Source organism: Thermobia domestica, chromosome 11, assembly GCF_964235325.1.
Source record: "Thermobia domestica chromosome 11, izTheDome1.hap1.1, whole genome shotgun sequence".
Taxonomy (NCBI): Eukaryota; Metazoa; Arthropoda; class Insecta; order Zygentoma; family Lepismatidae; genus Thermobia; species Thermobia domestica.
In genome coordinates, this window is record NC_137464.1 from 32620844 (window position 1) to 32646245 (window position 25402).

At 36.3% G+C, this 25402-nt stretch overlaps 1 protein-coding gene across 1 annotated transcript in view; it reads left to right on the forward strand.

Moving 5' to 3' along the window:
* LOC145663544 (uncharacterized) overlaps positions 1–25402 on the forward strand; it is a 77189-nt gene extending 51787 nt beyond the window's left edge. The window contains exons 7-9 of the mRNA XM_081729655.1: positions 11556–11742; positions 19816–19970; positions 24991–25402. Coding sequence (XP_081585781.1) covers positions 11556–11742; positions 19816–19970; positions 24991–25246 — 598 coding nt within the window. The 3' untranslated portion in view covers positions 25247–25402. The remainder of the gene's footprint in view (positions 1–11555; positions 11743–19815; positions 19971–24990) is intronic.

Consider the following 25402-nt stretch of genomic DNA (forward strand, 5'->3'; position numbering starts at 1 on the left):
TACACAGCATTTGGGCATCTGCCCACCGGATAGATTCCACTATGGCGGATCATGGCACGAAACCTGGTAAACGAACTAGCGGACGACATACGAATCTACCTACTGTTGTCGATGGACCATCTGTTTGTCCCACGAAGGTGGAGCCACGGAAGGGATCATCAAAGACACAAACGAATGTTTCTGGCTCTCGCCAACGGAAAGATTCTCAGACCTCTTGCGCATCTGTCGAATCTTCTACATCAGTCCGATCCAGGTCGCCTCAATCAAAGGCTAGCTATGCTGCCCGAGTTCAAAACTCACCGCCGAAGAAAAAGCATCATACTGAATACCCGACCAATGACGCCATGGATATAGGACCACCAGCAGATTCTACTCCTCCATCTGTTCAGTCATCTTTTTCCAACCTTCTCCGCAATTACGACACGAAGTCCTCAAATGAGAAATTTGTTGCACTCCAGCTAAGGAAGTATCTTCCACGTGCTGCCATCAGGGAAATTGTGCACACAAGAAATGGTTATATCTTTAAAACGTCTGACCCTGATTTATACACGACGATTCGAAACAAAGTGCCTATCGATACTTTCGGAGCACAAGCCGAAATCACCAATCTCACTAATTCGACACGCAAGCAACCCCCTCCACCACGGAGACCCTCGCTTCTTTCTGTAGTCATCCGAGGTGTCGACCCGTCTTACACAGACGAGGAAATTCAAGATGAACTAAAACTCGAAGGCTACACCATTTCTAAAGTACTCAGAATTCGCAACGATCGTGGGCCCACTTTCATGGTCCGCATCCTCACACCCCATCAAGAGACAATCGACGATTTGCTTGTACATGGAGCTTTCATATACAATTGCAAACATAGAGTCGAACCATCGCGTTCAATGGCACTCTTACCAGTTCGATGTGAACGTTGCCAAGAATATAATACGCATAATACAGCTGATTGTAAGAATGGCTTCAAATGCGGTTACTGTGCAGGACCACACTCAACTCGTTTATGCACTAATTTGCACCAACCAGCGAAATGTTCTACATGTCCGGACAGCCACCCTACTTATAGCTATAAATGTAAAGCAAAACCGGACCCAACGCCGCAACATCCAGAACTGGTTGTACCCTTGTGTACCACATCTCTTGTTACCACCCCTCCGCCCACAGTAGATACCCCAGTCACTATAAATCAACTCCTTACTTTTCTTACTCTTTCACTGCAAAATATCCATCCTTTCATCCGGCCACACATCTTACAGCAAATCACCCTTGCAGCCAAAGCAACATTTCAAGTTCACTTCACAGCGACATACTCTGGAAACTCAGTGCATTTTCATGCATCTCCAACAACTCAAACCGGTTGAATTAATTTCATCATGGCTCTAAACTTTCTTTATTTGAACATCCGATCCTTTACTAAAAACAAACTTTTGTTTCAAACCCTGCTACTCGAGGAACATATAACAGTTTTCCTCTTAAACGAAACATTCTTAACCAAAGCAACTTCATGTCGCCTACCAGGATATACCATTTTACGTGCAGACAATCTACAGCCCGCACAGCGCGCTAATGGGGGCGTAGCGGTTGGTTTCTCCCCTTACTTGCCTTACCGTCAGTTCTATTGTACTCATACACCATTACCCGAATATTATAACGACTCTATAGAAAAGCGTCGTCAACCTGGTTCGTCTTGTAAAATATAAGTTACGAAGCGATAATTACTTTTCTTTATGCAAGAATCAACTCAGATATTCAAAGATCATTAGTCTCACCTTTATTTGCTTGATATGTCTTAAATATTCTTTTCTTTCAAACCATGAAATACATAAATTCACTTGACTAGGTCAACACATAACATGTACATAGTCACAACTATCCCATAATAATCTCTTACATATATTAAAAACATTCTTCTTTTCTGTTAATTTAAAATGAACGTTCTACTAAGTATATTACATATTTATGAGCACTTTTTGCCCACGGTACAGGTAAATATTATACAAACTAAAGTATTTCGTTATAGAAAATGTCGCCCGACAAAGGGACTGAATATAAAAGTCATGAGTAGGCTTGGCTTTTATATTCAAGAACCACTGGTCTGATTAGATTAATGTTCGTACATTACATATGTTCTTTATATTTTGATCACACCTCGTATATATCTTCATTACTTTTTGGTTAACCCTCATATATATATAAAATATTAGTTATTATCATTCACATAAATACATTTACAATAAATCTTTGATTTCATTAATATTTCTCTTTTATTACATTATTATTTATTCTTTATCATTAAAAACATCGTCGCTTAGAAATATAATTAACGAGGGTGAAACACAAATTATCAAGATTACTAGTTTCGATCATTATTACAAACGATGATGTGACAAATAATATTTGTTCTTTTCGGGCGCATTGTATAACAAATAAGTTAGATGTTGCAACTTTAATGTATACATAGTAGCACTAAGATGTCATAAATAAAGGAGAATTTCATTCAAGGTAGTCATTGAATAATTGATTTTATAGGATGGATCTTATTCTTAACATAATCTTTGACAATTAAACACAAATCAATCTAATATAAATAATCTTTGCCTTTAACTAATTATAAATTGAATTATGATTCTTCACATTAATAAGAAAGAATAAAAATTAAACATAACCTACGTTTGAATAATCAAATAGAAGTAAATAAATTTATTTTACAGAAACAAAAGACACCCTTTTATTATTACATAAACACATTTTTCATTATTATTATTCTTTTTCATTCTTATTTATTTGATCAAGAATGTTGGGTGCTACTAACTCTTTAACTAGATGCATTTCAAATATTTATAACCATCGTTTTCATTATTAATATTAACACAAACTTTAAAACAAAAATTCACAAGAATCTATAACCAACATGGGTTTAACCTAATTTCGTTAACGGTAATCATGTTACATTCGCACTGGCATATGAATCTAATAAAGTGCATTGTACCGCACAATCGTGGTTAGGTTCTACATTAGGTTGTACATGTCTTTCATCGTGATTTGAATTTGGATACGAAGTACCATCTCGTGAACAATGATTATGTCTATACATAGGATTGGTAGCATCTCTAGGATTTCGACATGTATTTCTATTATTTTTGTGTCTACTTCGGTTGATTAGGTTAGGCGGATTCCCTACATAACCTTGTCTATTTTGTTCATTTTGATTGCTAGAGTATACTCGTCTTAGGTTCGGTTCATTATTATTCACACTTCGGATATTCAAATTCCGAACAGGGACCAAATGATCTGAATTACTCTTATTTTTACCCATTCCTGATTGTGTTAGATTCATAGCATGGTATTGAGTTTCGTAGCATTGTACAAGCATTAATAAATGACTGAAACTCATACACTGTGTGGAAAATAAGATCTGCTGTAATTTAAATGGAAGCAAATTGCGAATCGATGCAATTATTCTTGATTCCGATTGCAAGGGATTAACAACCTTTAATTCATTATAGACATTTACAACAAACTCTACAATAGATTTGTGCAATCGAGGATTGAAATGTTGATTTCTAAGAGTGGCATCTCTGTTTGCCAGCAAAAAGTCATTTTCGTAATTCGCGATCAATGCCGCTTTAAATTCCTCATACTGCTTGCTAGCTTCATTACATTTCAGTTCCTTCTTCTGTTCCATAGTCTGGGTAACTTCGTTAAATTTCAGTTCTATCTTCTTTTCCATGGTCTGGTTAGATTCGTTTAACTTCTGTTCCATGGTCTGGTTAGATTCGTTTAACGTCTGTTCCATGGTCTTGTTAGCTTCATTGAATTTCAATTCTATCTTTTGTTTCATGGCCTGGTTAGCTTCATAGAACTTCCGTTCCATGGTCTGGTTATATTCGTTGAACTTCTGTTCTATGGTTTGTTTTATCTCGGTCGTCATTTGCATAAGTTGTCGCTGCACAGCTAACAAAAGTCGATCCTCAGATGACAAACTTGGTGTTGCACTACTTTCACCTTGATTACTGGTATTTGATTCCTGTTGCACAATTTCACTATCCATTTTTCTTATGATGATCTTACCGCTTCGTAATACGGTTAAGTTCGTATTCATAAATGGTAATATCCAAGTAAATTCAGCCCTACTTTCCTTCTTCGGGAACTGAATTTTCAAAAGTCCCGGGTTTGGTAAACCAAATTTTTATAACGACTCTATAGAAAAGCGTCGTCAACCTGGTTCGTCTTGTAAAATATAAGTTACGAAGCGATAATTACTTTTCTTTATGCAAGAATCAACTCAGATATTCAAAGATCATTAGTCTCACCTTTATTTGCTTGATATCTCTTAAATATTATTTTCTTTCAAACCATGAAATACATAAATTCACTTGACTAGGTCAACACATAACATGTACATAGTCACAACTATCCCATAATAATCTCTTACATATATTAAAAACATTCTTCTTTTCTGTTAATTTAAAATGAACGTTCTACTAAGTATATTACATATTTATGAGCACTTTTTGCCCACGGTACAGGTAAATATTATACAAACTAAAGTATTTCGTTATAATATACAATTACCACTGTATATTTCAATTCTATTATCATTACCATAGCAACAATCTACATCCGGCCTGGCCATCCTCACCCAATACAATTTGTACAACATATTTCACACCTATAGCCACTATATCATCATGGCAGATTTTAATATGCACAGTCGCTCAGATCACGATCGTACCAATTTCGCAGCTTTTATCACCACACACACCACTGGAACCATTCATCACTTACCAAAACCCACTCGGCCAATCTCTGACACAACACCAGACATCGTTATTACGTCTAGCAATCTAATAACTCATAGCACTATTTCCGTACTTTATACCCTGGGAAGTGACCATGCTCCTGTTAAACTCACAATAAATCTTCACTCTTCTGCTTCCTCTCGTCCTCAATTGCCTTCACGCATCTGTTTTCGCTTTGATAAAGCTAACTGGATCTACTATCGCTCTTATTTTACTAAACGCACTCAACATCTTTAATCGCCCACTTCAGAAGACGACCTCTACAGCACTGTCGATACACTCACTTCTACTATACAGGAAGCTAGCACTCTTTACATTCCTACCACCAAAAATATCCCATATCAACCTGAACTGCCACCACATTACCTGCCTATGATCACACGTTCTCGCCAACTTTATCGAGATTACATTCGCACACGAAATCCTGATGCCTTACACCATCATCAACAATTGCAGAGAACTGTTCACAACTACATCAGGGCCTATAAACTTCGGTGTTGGGTGAAAACCTGTAATAATCTGTCTACCACCAGTCATCCTACCAAATTTTGGAAAAAGTTCAACGGTTTGTGCGGCAAGTTCACAAAAACTCCCTACTCTATTTTGATCGGCAACTCCGCAGCTCACACAGATACGGAGAAAGAAATGCCTTTGCAGATCATCTGCAGAACATTTTCACACCATCACCTCCTGGAATTACACCCCATGTTGCAGACAAAGCTAACACTTCTCCATTCTTGCAACCCAATACCATGCATGAACTCAATGTCGATCAACATGTTACTGCACCCATCACTGTTCAGGAGGTCACAGATACCATCAAATGTAAACGGAACACAGCGCCAGGCTTCGATAATATCACCTATCGTCAGATCAGGGAGTGTCCCCCTACACTACTCATCCTCATCGCCAATCTCTTCACCTTTATACTCCGTACAGGCTACTTTCCTATGTCTTGGAAAACTTCTAAAACACTTATGTTTCTAAAACCACATAAGCCTCCTCATGAGATCTCTTCTTATAAGCCGATCCAACTCACAAGCACATTCAGTAAAATCCTTGAACGCATTCTCGTGAAACGCCTTCATATCTATCTCAACACAAGAAATATCATTCCTCTCACTCAAGCAGGTTTCCGTCCTTCTTTCTCTATAAACGATCAACTCTTACGACTCACAAGCCTTATTACCACACACTATAACAGAGTGAAACCATCATGTCTCGTACTATTCGATCTCGAGAAAGTGTTCGATAAAGTGTGGCATCTCGGACTTATTCATAAACTAATCAGGCTCCAGCTTCCTACAACATACATCCGGCTTATCTTTAACTTTCTCTCAGATCGTCTTACTTACTTTGCCATCAACGAACATCTATCTCATCCCATATTCTTACTATCTGGAGTTCCACAGGGTTCGGCCCTCTCCCCGCTGTTGTACATTCTGTTTGTTGCTGACATGCCACGTCTCCCAGAACAAGTCTATTCTTTCCAGTACGCAGATGATACTGCCTTTCTCGCTCTAGGAACATCCATCCAGCACATAAATAATATCCTACAAACTGCCATCACAGATTTCAGCTTTTGGTGCCGGAGTGGAAACTCACCATCAACGCTACAAAAACACAGGCTATCATCTTTCTACCACCAAAGAAAACAACTAAGGTTCGCCGCAATCGCCGATACCTATCTCTTCACGTGGACCAGGATCCCCTACGGGCTACTAAGGCAGTCACCTACCTCGGCATCACATTCGACACACACCTTACCTGGATGCAACATCTTAAAACAGTTGTGACCAAAGCGCATAATCGTCTCAACTTACTTAAACGTCTCGTAGGAACGACATGGGATCTCAAACCACACACAGTCTTAAACACCTATAAAGTCTTTCTCCGTCCTAGTCTCACCTATGGTTTCACAGCTTGGATTGCAGCATCAGACACATTCTACAACAAACTTCTTATTCTCGAACGTCATACCCTCCGCATTGCTTTTCGCATAAAATTACCTAGCCCCACACAAGACTTGTATCAACGCATTACTTTTCCTACTTTGCAGTACCATCTTGAATCCCTTCGACTCTCCTACATACGACGCCGATTTCAAACACAACATCCACTACTTTTCGACACAATGCACTACATAGCCCTACATCCCACACCCACTCGGTATCTTCACACGTCGTTATCTCTTCTATTTACATTATACAATTACACGCTTCCTCCTGATGATCCCTCACTCTTGCTTCTGAACGATTACGTCACTCATGTTCATTTACCTCTCATCTTTCCATCATTTCATGCACAGTAATTTTCTCATACTAACTTGGGTTCATCATGTCTCTCATCATAGCCTAGAGTCCCCCTAGGCAAGAAGATAACTGCATTCGTCCACTAATATGTTCCTATGTGTTATCCTGTGATTGCACCCCATCTCATACTTCATCCTCATTAATTATATTACTCTACTACTCCGTTATTATCACCTAGTTTCTATTCTCTTGATTATGTTTATTGTATATGTTATCTAATTAGTGCCTTTCTCCGTGACCTTATTAGTGCCTTTCTAATTAGTGTTTCTCATTTATTGTACTGTTAATCTTTGTTCAAATTCATCTTTCATAACAGCTATATATGTATGTTTATTGTTGTCTATATGTATTTGTCTATTTCTCCACCTAATGTTAAGGAACGCAAAGTTCCTTAAGTCCATTACAGCCATGAAAGAAATTCAATAAAGCACTTAGACCAACCAGAGATCTCACAACCCTCAATCCCTTCACATCTCTTCCCTAAAAGAGGGCGTAACCCTCTCAAAGATACCTAGCCTCAGCTAGCAATGCAAAAGAAAAAAAGCAAGCGCTGCTATCGTCTGGAGGAATTCCACTCGCTTTCTCTCGCTTAGCAACAGCTGAACACTTATTGGCTCAACGCGAGGGTGTGTGAGGGTGTGAGCTTTAGTTCGCATTTTTGCCACGGCTCAAGTTATTTTGGCAGCACAATAGTTTATTGTCGGTAGTTCAGGCACGTAGCCAGGATTTCGTGAAGGGGGGGGGGATCCATGACATTAAATATTGTTGTCATCACACAAGGGGCTCGATCATTCTAAACTATTTTACTGGAACATATATTGGTTTCTTTAGCCAGGATTTTTTTTGGGAGGGGGGTTACAAATTCTGAAGGCCCAGGAGATCGATCAATCTAAACTACTTTACTATCAACATATATTGGTTTGTTAGGACAATAAAGTAAGGATATGTTGGTAAGTATTTTAATAACTAACTACGAAGAAATCTCGAGTAAAATAATAAAAAACGTATTGAAAAAGATTTTACAATATTTACGTCCTTCCTCTGATCATTCAAATATAACAATTTTTCTTTTACTATGACCTCAACTATTATGAAAAGTACATATTCACTATTATAAAAAGTGCATACTCAATAATGACTTGTAAAATATTTTGCAATATCTACGTTCCTTTTTCTGTTGAATCAAATGTTAACAGAACTTTTTTACCACATATATTTTTGTTTTTATTATTCCGTCAACTACTGTCTGTTCCAAATGACAGGTTAAAGGAGCAGTAGAAATCCTTTTTGAAATAACATGTTTGATATCGCAAGGATGTGATGACGAAAAATTATGATAAAAAATGTCCACGTTATTGCACAAAAGTGCTATCCTTTCAGAAGCTTGAAATCTCCCTCACTAGTAGCAGAAATTCTGAGAATTCCGTAACTTTTCTAGAAATTTCAAATTCCCTGACTTTTCCAGGATATCTCGCTCACCTCGCCACCATGTATTGCAAATCTCTTCATAAGAAAGAGTAACCAAATGCTTCCTGTAGCTTTTTATTTTTAACGCTGATCCTTCTTTTTCTTATTTCATTTTGTTTCATCCTTCCTTAATTTTTTTTCTTATCTGGTCTCGAAGGGGGATCCGGACCCCCCCCCTTGCCTACGTGCCTGGGTAGTTGAAGAGATATTATGGACCATCGATTTAGGATTTAGATTTCTGGGCTTTCGGCATCTATGGCCATTTAGCCCGTCACGTTTGAGGGATGACGTCCCTCGGCGAACACCCACGTCCCCCGGGAAAAGGAAGGAAGCGACCTGGCATCTATAAGTTAAGTACCGGTACTACCTCGGCATTTGCTGATATGAAATGAGGTAACCCAGGAAAACCTAATTCAGAATGGCTGGCTTGAAGAGGCTTTTTACACTTTTTCGACGTTTTACATAAAATGCGTGAATCAGTAGCATAATTACAACCTTCCAATGGGAATTTATGGCCTCCAAAAAACACATTTAAGGATTTCAAATTTACAAGAATAAATCTGCAGCATTTATGACAAGGAAAAATAATGTAGACTATGCATAAGATAGGAGAATTCTTTCCTATTGCCAGAGTAAATAATTTTATTTTGATTTACAACTTAAGATTTACGGTATAAGGGGAGAATCGTACTTTATAATTTTCAACATTTTGTCCTTTTTTTAAAAAAAGGCGTTTTATCACGTTTATCTCATGGATTACATGCGAACAATTTTTATAATCGAGCGTGTTCAGTGTATTATTATTATTATTATTATTTTTGATATATATATATATATATATATATATATATATATATATATATATATATATATATATATATATATATATATATATATATATATATATATAGTAAATCCCTAAAAACAGCCATTATTTAAACTAAAACTGTTTTGTGGTCGAACACTCTTCAACCTTTCTCTAAAATAAATCTTACATTATTTATAATTAATGCAGTCGACGTGCCACTGGAAAGCATGAGATTGGGCGCCTTGTAGTCCTATTAAATGACTTCACAATATCTTCCGCTGTTTGACGATGGCTCCTTCTGAGCTATTTCACGATGTAGCGGTTGTCTGCTGCTGTAGTTGACCACGGTCCTACACCTCTCCTTGGCACAGCGTTGCCTGTGGTTTGGAATGCTTCCCATACACGTGAAACAATACACGGAATACCAAACTCCTAAGATACAACTGTAACTCTTCATCCTTCTTTCAGTTTCCCAATGATTTTTCCCCATGTTGTCTTCGGGCGATGTTATTGCGAGTAACATTAACCACCACAATGCACCTTAACAACCCTTTGACTGACACATACTGTCTCATCACTTTCATTCAACTACTTTGTGTTGGGGACAGGGCCGTGCCGTAGGGGGAGGGACGAGCGGGGCGACGGCCCCGGGCGCCGAAGTAAGGGGGGCGAAAAATTCGGGAGAAAAAAGGAAAAAAGATAGGAAAAAATTGCTTGGAATACATGTATGTGGGCGCCGTCCTATACTCTCGCCCCGGGCGCTGATTTTCCACGGCACGGCCCTGGTTGGAGAAGCAGACTTATGTTACGCCTTGCTTTGTGCGTACATATAGGAGACCTTCGGCAATATGCTACCGGACATTCATTCATTTCTACTGAGTATGCAATATTTTCTGTTACTTTATCTATCTTGTCTTTAAGTTTTGCACACCAGTATATATATATGGAGTTTATCCAAGTTGGATGAATATACGAGGGCCGTCCAGGGAAGTAAAGGACGATTGCGCATCGCGCGTGACGCCGACCCCCCAGTGGTGGTTTTAGTGGGTAGGCCGGGTAGGCACGAGTCTATCCAAAAATTTAGAAAAATAGATAAACTCTAAAAGATACAATAAAGAGTAAATATATTTTCCCTATTTATATTAATAGTAGATATTTATTTAACAAATAGCATCAATCACCACTGTAAAAGTAATTTTCTACTGTCATTAATTAATCAAAAGTGTATATGTATCCATAAGCTAAGGAGCGGGCCTACTCAAAATCCTAAAGCCGCCCTCCACCACTGTGATCACTTGAGCGGCAATTAGCTCCTTCCTTCATCTCAGTGTAAGCTCATTCTCAATGCTGTACGGTCACGCTACTTGTTTTTGCAGCGATTCAAAATGGCGGCGCGAATATCGAAAATCCTGCCAAAAATGAAGTACGGAGTGTTATTTGTTTTCTGAACGCGCAAAAAGTTAAGCCTATTGAAATTTATAGGCAAATAAAGAATGTTTATGGTGATAGTGCAACGAACGAGTCATCAGTGTGGAAATAGTGCATTGGACCAGCGTGCGTGATGAAGATTGGAGTGGGAGCCATCACGTGTTACGGAACAACTGAAGGAAAAAGTCGAAGAAAAAAATCAGAAAACAAACGACGTTTCACTTTGAGCACGTTACACGAATCTTTTCCACAAATTTTTGGTTGGAAAACAGTTCGCAAACGATGCGGCACTCAAGCAAGCAGTGACAGCCTAGCTCAAATCTTTGGCAGTGGATGAGGATAAAATCGACATTGAAAATGTGGTCCCACGTTAGAACAACTGTCTTGACAACTATGGCGATTACATAGAAATATAGAGTAAGATCCTGTGTGGCTTTGTAAATTTGTTTTTATTTAACCGTACCAAAACATTCTTTACTTTCTGGATGACCCTCGTATAGGAGTCTCTCTCTCTCCTCCCCCCTCTCTCTCGTATAAGATATATATATATATATATATATATATATATATATATATATATATATATATATATATATATATATATATATATATATATATATATATATAATTTCTTACCTGAACATTAACGACGAACATCATTATATTACATTAGCGATGATAACTTATAATATATACACGAATTTTGTACTGATAAATTCATTTTCATGATTTAAACAGATTAGACGACAAAACTGTAACAGCAATGGGAAAAGGTTTGGAATCAAACACAGCATTAAGAGAAATATACCTCGGTGACAATCCTATTCTATCGAAAGCTCTGATGAAATTTGTGAAGTCCATGGTAAAATCTTCTGTACAGCTACTTGATCTTGCACATATCATAGTTGAGAAGCCGTTTGCGCAGGTAAAACTACATTTTATAGTTCTGTATACTAGTTTGTTATATGTATTTTAGATACATACATCTTCTATGCATTCACCACTGTAAATACGTTTGCTAAACACTTTATCGGAAACGGAGGGAAAGAAGTGGGAAGAAACAATAATATGATAATGTTGCCAGGTTGAAAGTAGAGAGAGTTTAGTTGAGGAAGATAACCCTATTGGTACAGATTGATTGGTAAGAATAACGAACAAGAGAAACTTGAACTGTTCTGGGACGATAATGTGATGAAACAGCTATGGGTTTCTTGAATGGACGACGCACAGGGTAAGAAACGTTTGACATGATGAAAGTGAGAGGTATTGGAGAGCGTTAAGAGGTTTGATATGTACACTCATGACCAAACTTATTGTCGCATGTCTAAAAATATGTTGTTGTAGGAATATAATTTGATAACGAATTCGCCCGAATTTCTTACAATGTTAGTATGTGTATAATCGACAAAGACATGTATATGGCAAATTTCATGTCAAAAGACCAGTAAATAAGAACAATAAAACGAAAATAAAACTTTGTTGTCCATTTAGCAACATTTTGCTTTACTCATTCAAATTTTCATATTTATAATTCTTTTCCTATGAAATTTACCATTTCCCGATTATACACATAGTATCAGTATTAAAAGTACCCTGCATAATCATCAAACCATATTCTTACAAGAAGACAGTTATAGATATGCGACAATCATTTTGGACATGAGTGTACATACATCTCGAGATATTTGTTTTCGAAGTCATACGTCCACATCAAGGAAGGTGACTGTATGGTTAGAGAAGATCCAAGTAAATTTGATTTATTGTTTACGAATTGTAGGACTAGTTCTGGTACTGATACGCTGTGACTTATTTGAGCATATCATCTACACACGAGAGGAAAGATTGAGTGGTAATGAGCAGAGAATGTTTATGTAGTTTCAGGTGTTCCATGAATATAGACTGGAGTATGATGGACAAGCCAAGCATACGACAAGTCCTTGGTTTGTAAATACGGGTTATTTTTAAATATGAAGTTTTTGAGCAAAACTGAGTACGTTAGATTACGAATGTTGCTTTCAGGTCCAGAGCGTACATCTAGAAATTATTTAAGGGTGCTGTAGAAGCGAATCAATAGAATATTGGTCTATAATGAAGTGTGTTTATGAAAACTAGGATATTTGATGGCAGGGATTCGATAAGATTAATGGATAGAGTGTGGTGATTGTACCTTTCACGTGATAGGACTTGAAATGAGTTAAATTGAGATATGTTTGGTGATGGGCTAATAATACTAAAAATAAATTCTGGTACAGAGAGTAAAGAGGATCACGCACTTATTTTCATGTTTGGGATATTAATAGACGTTAAAGTCATCATCACTCGTTAAGATTCTAACGGATTAACTCCATTAACGCACTCGGCTGAGACAATCGCTCCATCTATTGAAAAAAAAGTGGAATCACTTTCGCTTAAGTTATCGTGTGGAGTAACGTACTGACTAACTAACATTTCAATCTTATAAGGCCCATCACCGCTATTCTGATAACTAAGGCCCGGATTTATATGTAAAAACATTTTTTTCCAAACACGTAAAAGCCCAAAACAAGTGTAAATTACAAATGTTATTTCACATAAAAATACATATTTTTTGGAAAACAGTTATGTAAATAAATATTTTGGACATTTTGGTAATAAATACATATTTTTAACAATTTTCCGTTATTTTATCCTAAATTTCACGATTTTTTTTTTTTTTACTTTCACTCGAAAGAAATCAACACCGGGAAAAAGTAGGCTCCATAAATCTATCCATCGTATTTATAAGCAATTGCCACCTGCAGAAACAGTGTCGTCATAAACTATGCTTATCAACCCTAACATCACAAGATGTGCTAGGCATGTGCCATTCAGATGTCCCAACTACTTTTTACGTACCTGACACTTGGCACATATTCATGTGCTAAGAATGTACTTCAGATACCTACAGTTTTAGATGCTTGTTACACCTAATTGATATTTGCAACTATGTACCACAAATATAGCATTTATATACATGGCTCAGTTTCGCACTCTAACAGTCATTTTTCTTTATGTCGCCATTGGAACATATACATCTGTCATGTTCTAGGTACGTTCTTTAGGTACATACTGTTTCAGATACCCTAACAGCACAAGATGTGCTAGGCATGCGTCATTTAAGTGTTCTAAATTCATCTCCCACATTTGATGCATTTGTTGCTTCTTTTTCTAAGCGATTGTGTACTAGAAGCAACAAACTCATCAACTTTATTAGATGCCAACTGTCGCCGATCGAGTGAAAGTGAATATGGAAAAAAGCAAATAGATACTCGTCATTTTGTTATAAAATTATATGGCGAGCAGATTTTATCTGATCCCAAACAGTTATCGTCGAATATACGCGATTAAAGGAACACTTTGATTGGCCAAATTCAAAAGACCTAAAAAATTTATATCTTTACAAGCGACGTTCTTTTCATCGCCTTCGTGACCAAGTCGGAAGAGCACGCGGCTAGTAATCCAAAGATTAGTGGTTCGCGCCTACCCTGGGATACATTCTTTTTTTTACTTTTTAAAAAGTATTTTTTAGACTCACCTTAATGTAAACACATTACGCATATAGGCGATTTAACATACTTTGGGGGAACAATTTTGTGGTTCATTGATGCTTACGGCATGGGGAACATACCTAGAACATAGTAGGCAAGTTCCACAGGTACAGTCAGGCATGTGTCTAGGGGCGGACATAGACTGTGACTATCACTTGCTATTCATGTGATTTCTCTCTCAGAGGCACATAAGAAACATACTGGATACATTCCCATGTACGTGAAGGAACATGATGGGCATATGCCTGCTATGTAATTGTGCTGTTAGAGAACGCTGGGATAACTTGTGCCAAAAAAAAAGTTTCTGAAGGAGCGCTTTGTAATAAAGTGAACAAATTAGTTTCAAATGGGAAAAACTTTTTTTTGTAAAATTGCCAACTAAAATTGAACTTTTCAAAAAAACAAATCCCGATTTTTCACTTCCTCCAACACCCGCAATCATGCGGTGGGGTACCTGGCATAATGCAGTACGGTATTATGTAGAGAATTTTTGAAGAATCTGTATTTGTAATAACTAAACTAAATCCAGACGATGCTTCGTTCATTGAAATTGTTCAAAATTTAGTAAGGACAGTGACTTGGGTTTCATATCTGCCAATTTCGGTTTCTTGACTCACTCTATAAAGAAACTAGAAACTACGAGATATTTATTGAATACTTTGGTTAAAGAAGTACAGGAAATACAGTGCATTGAAAGAAAGCTGAATATTCTTTTTGCTTCGAAAGCTGAAGTTCTAAGAAAAAAATTAAGCATTTGTAAAAGAAAAACATTAGGTATAAAATTGTATGTAAAATATCTGTATTAGAAGGCCAAAACACAAGTGAAGTTGATGGTGTGAATATTCGTGATGTGACCCCTTTCAAATATGCGAGGTTAATATCGTGTGATGTAGAACGTTCCTTTTCTCAGTATAAGGCATAATTCCGCGACAATACTCCATTCGTTGGCTTTACGATGGACAATTTGGAAAAGACGTTAGTTATTCACTGTAATGCCCATGGAATTTCGAGATTTGATGAATAGGAGTTATTGGTGAGCACCAGCATTTATTTTTCTTACGTTGGGTTTTTTCTCATACTTTTCCTTGTTATTTTTTCTTAAATATTTTTAATTTTTAGTAAATAGTTTTTCATTTTTAGCACATAAAAATAAATATTTTACAGTTTTTAGCACATAAAAATCCGGGCCCTAATCTTATAAGGCCCACTACAGTTTTCCTAATATCGTTACAATCCTATAAGGCCCATTAGCGTTTTCCTAATAAAATTACAATCTTATAAGGCCCACTTGCGTTATCCTAATAACGGGTTTTCTTTGGTTGCCGGTTTGTGAATATTAGTAAGGTTGCAATGATACCGTCCACCTCTGATTTAATTCTAGATCCTGCATACTTGTGGTGGGAAAAAAGCCATGTCTGTATATGTTCTTGGGTTCTTCTACTTGCCTTACTCTATTCATTGACGTCCCACTAGAAGGTAACCAGAAAAGTGAGAGTTTAATTAGGAAGACAGGTAGAAATGAAACGAAACATTTGATACATCCTATTCGTATATATGAGTAATGAGACGATAACATATGCTGAAAGTGGTCTCCTTAGGTACCGTACTTAATCACACTTGAAGATTAGACTCCGTATTCTTAAAAGTAGCAATCAGAATCTGAAAAGAAGTGCCTAGATCTCATGCTGATACTTTTCTTGTAAATTCTTCAGCGTACATATTTTGTTCGCATATATAGTGAAATCGAAACGAATGAAACCGTGGCCTTTCATTAAATGACTATGCAGAGAAATTATGATTCAACCTCTGCCATACTCGCGATCTCGCGTGCGGCTTGTTGGCCTGTTCTGCTTTAAAAATAAATAAATAAATAAATAGAAACTAGAGCCAGTTCCTCGTCTTTAATTGGTCTACAAAAACCGAGGAAAGTGTTTCAACGGAGCATTTTTCCAATTTGTACAAAGACTTCTGTATTCATAATCTAATGTAAGTAAGTACTTTTTGTTTATGTAGAAAGGAAAATCATCACGAATATCATCAAAGAAGTGTTAAAATTGGAAACAACATTATCTCCAATATTCAAAAGATCATAGCTATTTGAAAATAAAACCAGAAGTTTCGAACAGAAAGTAATACTACAAAATGATGTTTTTCTCCGTTTTTCCCTTTTATCCCCGTTATGGTAGTTGCTGGTAAGTAACTGGTAAGAGTAAGACACGTTTCAAATACTTATCAAACTAATTTTAATCATGTCCTTACATGATGTGAGAAACTTTTTTCTGGATACGATGTTGAAATTATCTGCTACGAATAACTTAAAAGTAAATACACGGTGCAAAAAAAATATACAAACTTTGAACTGTGCTCTGGTTTACTTCAGTACACCAAAGTAGAGCAAAAACAACCAAACAAATACAGTCATATCAGTTAATGTTTGATTTTAATTTTTTTAAACTTCTTGCACTATCTAGCTTTCGACTCTTGCCTGAAACCTTGGTCAGGGTGGTCAAAATGGGAGAAAAACAATAAAACATTATCTAAGGAGAACAAAGAACAAACACAGCAGGACAGAGCAGAGCTAAAACGCATTGTCTAGTGGAATTGCTGAAGAGTACGAGGCTCTAGTTACTCCTATTTCATAGAAATACTAATTTTGCAATGTTACCATAATCCTAATTAAAACACGGAAACTTCTCGGCCCTTCATTCCGTGTTTCACACTAATAGATGTCGCTAACTATCTGTCTGACGCCAATAGATGACGCTAGCGTGCACACAACTTGCCGATTTAAAGCTATTATGATAATTTGAGTGCACTTTAAAAACTGTATTGCTTCAATTTAATTCTTTAAAAACTAGGATAAGGTGCATGACCATATTTGGATTTGAGCACTTAAAATTTGTGTACTTCTGCAATAATAGATTATAACGATTTAATTGTAGTCTTTGATTTAATTATTTCAAAATTAAGAGTGACGATACTGAACATCGTGTGCTTTGTTGTTTATGACTAGGACAAGGATCGTAATCAAATTTAGATTTGAACATTAATATTTGGTTAGTGGACAAACAAATAAACGAACTACGCAAGAAAGAAAGAAAAATGTCAAATGTAAACAGTTTCGGCTCCTAATTAATTCTCGTACTACCTAGGTATTTTTTGTAACGCAGACTGGCAAGGAAGGGGGGGGGGTCCTTTTGTACCCACCTGCAGTGATGCTATTGTAACTTTTTAACAACCGGTTCTCTCTCTTTCTCTCTCTGTGTATATATATATATATATATATATATATATATATATATATATATATATATATATATATATGAGAGATATAGTAGACGAATAGGTATCATAGATAGATAGATATAATTCTCTTGTGACATGTAGCGACCTACACAGCATACAAATGGTGAGACGAAATTATGTTGCATTTTGAATATCTTGGAAGCGAATTATCTACGATAGATGGTTGTCACAAAGTATTTAAAAGGCCGTCATCCAGCAATGGATCGACAATTGTTAATAATGGTACTATGTATGAATTTCAAATATAAATAATCCTCACTACTTCACTCATGTGATCCCAGTTCTCATTCTGGATATCTGAGCATTTGAAATTAAGGAATAAAGGTCTACCTTCTTCTGAGAGATCGTACGTTTAACCCTAGCTGTAAAACTTTCTAAAAACAAAGACACTTAAAATAAAATTCACCGTTCCTCCCGCCCTCCATTTATCTTCTCGTATGTATAGAGCAAAGTAATGTTCTTCAAATAGGTCAATTGTTTTTGGCTGGGGAAATTTTGAATTCTACAAGCTTTCCCTTCAGCTGAAATTTTAAATGCACAGACTTACTATGCTAATAGAAATACAAAAGATATATAAATCTTATCTGCGTGGTTTATTTTCGATTGCCGAAAATGGGTTCTGCTACGTAAGGTTGCTACTGCCCATTTTGTTTTTGATGTAAATTGTTTATAAATCCTGAACAAACGAAAATTTTATGAGAACAATCGTGAACAAACGATCTGCATGGTTTAATTTTCAAATTCTGAAAATGGGTTGTGTCAGGTTGAAACACATACTTTGTTTGGCTTCTTTCTTTCACGCCTGACTTGGTGATGTGTGTGTGTGTGTGTGTGTGTGTGTGCGTAGGTTTGTCTCGGTATAACAAACCGTTCTGCGAACTCGAAATATTTTAACAACCGGTTCGTGGGAACCGGCTGAATAGCACCACTGCCCACCTGTTAAGATTAAATATATATCTGGCAAAAGAAACAAATTAGAAAGTCTGACAAAAATCTATGGTAACTGAAGTAAACAGTACATGGGCTAAGACTGACAGCTATTTATTATATTCCCGTCTAGGAATGACATTTCTAAATGTCAGTCACATCTCCTACCAACAGGGAGGATACTATGTGACACAGGTAATTTATGACACTAACGTGAAACTTTCACCAAAAAAAAAATCTACAGTGACCGAAGTGAACAGTACACGGTATAACATTAACAACCAAATTCAGAAAAGGCGGGATACAGCTATTTATTATACTACCATCTAGGAGAGCTTTCTAAATGTCAGTAACATGATGCACTGTTTGTTTTGTTTTGCTTCATTTATTGTACACTGCTCTTAACTCTTCAATAACATGCTGGGGGCGCGGTGGCTCAGTGATACAGCATTCACCTCCAGTGCTTGGGGTCCATGGTTCGATCCCTGCTCGCGCCGTGTGGACTTTTGTGGTGGACAAGCAGCGTGTTTGTGGGTTTTCTCGGGGTTCTCCCGTTTCCTCCCACTTTCTTCATTCCACCATTTCATTCGTTTCTCATCATCACCGTCTCATTTAGCCTTACCGGCATAATCGTGGGACGTAAAACTGAAAGATTTCATTTTTTTCAATAACATGCTTTCAATAATGTAGCTTTCTCAACAATGAAACACAAAATATCTGAAATTACAAGATTTATTCTCTGATTATGGTCGCTCAATCCCCCTGCAACTACCTTCAACCTCCACTGAAATTTTCAGATGTTTGTTGGTATATATGAATGTAAGGTAAAGTCAACTTAGCGTTCCCTCTCCCTTTCTCCTGTCTGAAGTGCCCTGACTACGGTCCTGTATAGATAGCTACAATTTGTTTTTGGACATACTAAATGACTCTCAGGAGTTTCAATTGCAGTGAATATTGTCGCTCTCAACAAAATACATTGAAAAAATACGGGACACTTACTGTTATGTATTGTCGTTTCTTTCAATGTACCTTAACAGTTTTGTTTATTTAATGTTGAATATCAACTTTCCAAAATTTTTTGACGTATTATTATCTTTCTTCTAGTCTTTAGCGAATTTTCTCTACGTTCAAGACTAATATAACACGACATTTTAATAATAATTTGTTTTTCTTTTTGTTATTTTTCAATGTTTCTGCAGTATGTTAAAGACCTTATGAATCAACGACCAAACATAACAATAACTTTTGAAGGAGTATTTGATAATTTTGTTGTCAAAGATCCAGATGCCAAGAAATTGGTTCTGGACAGAGCAAAATACGAAAATGAAAAGCAAAAGAAACCTGTTAATTTTGGGTAAGTATTTCTATGTAATATTACAAATATATTAGTGTATTTCAATGTATATGAAGGTATTGTATTGTATTTATTTCGTCTTTTTTTTCATACATTTAGCACTGTATTGCAATGCATATGAAGTAGACACGTCATTTATACATAAACACAAAAGTAAAAAAGAACAATAATAATGAAAATTACACACATTAGGTTATAATTAAGCCTTACATCTTACACCTTATTATACATTACGTTTTGCATGATATTATTAAAAATAGATTAAGTAATTATTACTTGCAGTGTATGTAGAAATCCTTGAACATATATCAAAAGCTAAAAGCAAACAACTGTTACTGTAGATCATGCATTTTTTTTTTTTTTTTCAGTTAGCATTCATGTATTCCTCCACCGAGTAAAAGCAGTGTTGTAATAAATATTTCTGTAGTTCTTCTTTAAATTTAGTAACAGAGTTCTGAATCTTTATATCTTTGGGAAGTTTATTGTAAAGCATGATACCCGCGTATTTACACCCTTTTTCATATAATACAGTTCTATGTTCTACAATAGAAAAGTTCTGTTTGTTTCTTGTATCATGATCATGTTTTTCTTCTACCCGCGTAAGGACACGCTCTAGGTGTCTCTTTACAAATATCAGTAGATTTAAAATGTACAAACAAGGTACTGGAAGTATACGAAATTTTTTAAATATTGGTTTGCAGTGATCTTTTGGTTTAGCGGTTGCCATCATTCTTCTTATTCGTTTCTGTATTGTAAAATTTACCTTGGCTTTGTGTGTATTTCCCCAAAATATAATGCCATATATTAAATTTGACTGGAATAATCCAAAGTAAATTGTTTTTAAAGTAGAATCTTTTAAAACATTTTTAAGTACTTTAATTGCGAAATAAATTTGATTCTTTTTACTAAGCTTAGTTATTTGTACATCCCAGGAGAGATTTTTATCTATCCAAATTCCTAAAAACTTAGTTGAGTTCACATAGTCTATTTCGTTATTTTCAATTAAAATATTCACAGGCTTCGTATGTTTGTTGCGCATATGATGAAAATTGATTGCTTGTGTCTTTTCAGTGTTTAATTTAAGCTTATTTTCTTTAATCCACTGAGATAGTTTATAAAGTATTTCATTTGCATTACCTTCAACATCCTCATTTGTGTTCCCTTTTACTATAATATTAGCATCATATGCATAAAGGGATAGTTCTGCTGGAGCAATATTACATGGTAGACCGTTAATGTATACTAAAAATAATAACGGCTCTAATACGGACCCTTGTGGCACTCTACATGATATTTCTTGTTTCCTCGATATGTAATTTGGTTTGTATCTCTGTTACTGTATGTAATTTCTACTACTTGCTGCCGATTTTCCAGATACGATTTAAACTATTTGGACGCAATACCTCTTATTCCATAATCTTGGAGCTTTGAAAGAAGATTTCTATGTGACACTAAGTCAAATGCTTTGGAAAGATCAAGGAAAACACCTATACATTTCTCCTTACTATCTAAACTTTTATGTACAATTTCTACAATTGCTGCTTCCGTTGATTTCCCTTTTAGGAAGCCATGTTGCTCGTGTGTTATTAGATCATGTTTAAGCAAAAAGGATGCTAGCCGGATACTCATTGTGGTTTCTAAAATTTTTGAGAAAGTTGAGAGAAGTGAAATAGGTCTATAATTTTCAAGCGCTGATTTGTCGCCTTTCTGTATATATTGGATTTACTTTTGCAATTTTTAATATATTAGGGAATTCTCCACTTAAGAACGACATATTTATGAGGAAACACAAGGGGTCAGCAATACATTTAATGCTTTTCTTTATAATACTTGGTGGTATGCCATCTACGCCAGCTGACCATTTACTTTTCATTTTCTTCACTACTTTTATTAATTTTTGAGAATATTTTTGAAGTGGGCAATGCTGGCTCATTATTGTACGTTTCGGATAAGTTGCTGTAATAATTATTAACTAGGTCAGGTATTATACGAGGATCTTGAATTATGTTGCCATTTTTAATTACCGTCGTCATTACGAGTGTTTACACTTAATTCGCTTTGCACTAGTTTCCACAACGCCTTCGACTTATTATCTAATTTTTTAATGATTGTGTCATTGTGTGACTGTTTTGCTGCCTTCACAACTCCTTTATATATTGTTCTTATATCTTTTGTAATATATCTCTATACATGGTGATAGATATCCTTGTGTTTTAGCCTTGTTAAGTAAGAAGTCTAATTTTTTTTACTTGCAATTCTGATCCCTTGTGTTACCCAAGGTTTTGACTGTTTTCTTAAAGTTACACATTTCACAACAGGGAATGCTAGATCGAGATAGAATGTTATGGTGTCAATGAAGTAACTGAAAGCTTCATTAACCTGGTTATACAAGTAAAGTTCGTTCCAATTTTCTTCCCTGAGATGATTAAAATATTGTATACTGTATTTTCATCATTAAATTTTCTTTTGTACATTACATTACTCGCTCTTGTATTACAAAAACTTTTAGATGGTAACATAATCTGCCACAGTCTCCGCACAGACAGAGGCAGTGATGGCACGTGAATATCTCCTTGCTCATCGTGCTTACCATTGGTCAACGAGGCACAATATGACATTGTGTATGAAGGCACAAAGGAAGCATAAATGTGAACACATCTGCTTCAGTGGTATGCAAACAGTGGGCACAGACAGATTCTCTTCACCGATGAGTAAGTATTCACCATCGCTGAGTGTCAATCGCCATGATAAGGTGTATGACTCATCATGTTGGGAAACCAGGGACAAAGTTCCGAACATTCAGGGAGGCCCTCATCTCGCGTCAATCTTTGTGTGGTGGGGATTGAACTAAGATAGTATTACAAGTTTTCATTTTTGTGAGAGATTCTCCCCTTTCCATAAGGCGAAATCAACCCACGAGTGGCTGGAACACAATGTCCGTGACTTCCTGTCTACTGATGAGGCCCTAGCAGGCCTGACCTTTATCCCCTACATTACGAACTGTGGGCAGTGTTTGAGGATATTGCCTGCAAGTAGAGCCACTACATAGTAGACACTTTGAAACGCTCTTTACCGGCTGCAATGGCGACATTTCCTCTGCAGACGATGCGTACTACAATAGATAAGTGCCCCGCCATATTCCGAGCTGGTGTTCATGCTAACGGTGGACAATTTGAAATATAATTGGTGCAAACTGTTATCAGATCTTGTATGCTTTACATGCTTCATGCATGTTAAGTTACCTTTCACTACGTATATTACTGGTTTTCTAGTTTCCTTTGTAACAGCATTTATGCTCAGACTAAATATATAAACAGGGTTGCTTTTCCTGGTATAGCGTCAGACCTTTAGTTTTCAAGGCACAACGATGTCAGATGCTTACTGTAACATTCTGAATAACAAATGCCTACAATACCGCGTAAGAATCTGTGTTACTGTAGATTTTATTAAATCGAGCAAGCAACCATATATATAAGTAAAGCTTGTTAATTGTCGCGGGTTATAGGCCGATAATAGTTCTACTGGCTTAAATCCAGTAAACTTTATCCATTATAGTCGTACTGTCTAAAATCTGAGGCTATATCCTAGGTAAGGATATGTAACAACCATTTGAGCCTAACACAGTTCTCATAAATAAATAATAATTTATCCTCACAATACATTTTTGGGTCAAAAGAATCAATATATTTCAGGCAAAAAGTTTCTTGTAGGTCTTATATCTGGAGAACTACATGTACTGTAGCCAAACCCAAACTATCACTTAACTGAATATGATGTGCTTATTCCTTAAAAAATATGAAAACTCGATTTAGGGGCCGTTCAAAAATTTTGTGGTCCCTGATCCAAAACCTCCAATATATTTCAATCAAAACATTTCTTGTACGCCTTTTTAATCTGGAGAACTACATACAGTGTAGCCAAACTCAAACTATCATTTAACTCAATATGATGTGGCTATTCCTTAAAAAATACGAAAACTTGATTTAGGGACCGTTCAAAAATAATTATTGGCCAAGATCGCAATCTTTTGATGCACTTTTTTTTTTATCATTCCTAAAATTCCTTGGCCAAGATTACAATCTTTTGATCAATATTTTGGAATCATTCATAAAATTCTTGTTATTATATCCCCCAAAATTTAATACACACAAGTATTCATTAAAACGCAGTGAGCTCCTAATCTATCTCCTGTATAAATTCCAGCTAAAACATTGTTACATTATAAATTTCGTGCTTACAATACAGAACAGAAATAAGAAACGAGTACTTAATTGACCCACCACTATTCTGAATATATTCCAATTAACTGAACACTTATTACCTCGTATCATTATCTTTAATCTTGAACAGATACTTCCGAGATACAATCAAATGTCAGGTATTATGTTCAGTGACTACCAGGTAGTGATATGTGGATTTGTTCACTTGCAGCTTAATCCTGAGTATCGAGCACTCGTGGAGTGAATTGGAAAACCACCTGGGCTGTGCTGATTAGGATTAGATTTCTGGGCTTTTGGCATCTACAGTCATTTAGCCCGTCACGTTTGAGGGATGACGTAGGAAATTAGCCAGGGAAACCTCATTCATGGTAGCTGGCCTGAAAAAGCGTTTTCACACTTTTTCGACCGAGTGCCCCCACCAGGAATCGAACCTGGGACCGTTCGCATCGAAGGCAAGAGCGTTAGCGATTACGCTACGCGGGGCCACAAGGGCTGGCCTGCTGTTCAACAGTTGAGGCCCAAGTACGGACTTAGTGACCTTCGCTAACTTTTGGAAAACTTGACTCATACAATGGGTGAAGTGATCGTAGCACGTGAGGTCAACGAGGAATATTGCCGATTTTCCAAGGAGACACAACAGATGCCCAGTTACGTGAAATAAGTTGTATAAACAATGCGTAAGTGAATAACACAGAAGATTACAATTAAGGGTTGTCTATTGCTCCTATATTCTTAGTAGTTTCAAAGCTAGGTGAACATTTCAATTTTTTTGTTTTTTAAAAAAACTCTCTCTTTTGTAGTCATTTCGTATTGGAATTACCGGATGCGGAAATGAAGACGCCAGATTTCTTAAACCTTATAAAGGAGAAAAAGCTAAAGATGTCTCCGACCTTATGTGATGAAATAACAAAAGTTTTCGCTATAGGAAAGAATTTCGTCGACTGCAAAGGTATGAAAGAATATTATCTCAAGTTATATCCGGACACAACGCCTCCAGAGCCAAAGCCTGAAAAACCTAAAAAAGGAAAAGGAAAAGGAAAGAAGGGGAAAAAGTGATCTAAAACTCATTTGTGTTTCCGATTTCATGATCAAAAACGAAACCACAAAAATATTTAGGAATTTTAGTCAAACAACATATGTAGCTGAAAAGTACTGAGTATATTTATATATAAAACAGTGTGTAAGAGATTAAAAAGCAGAGTAATAAAACAA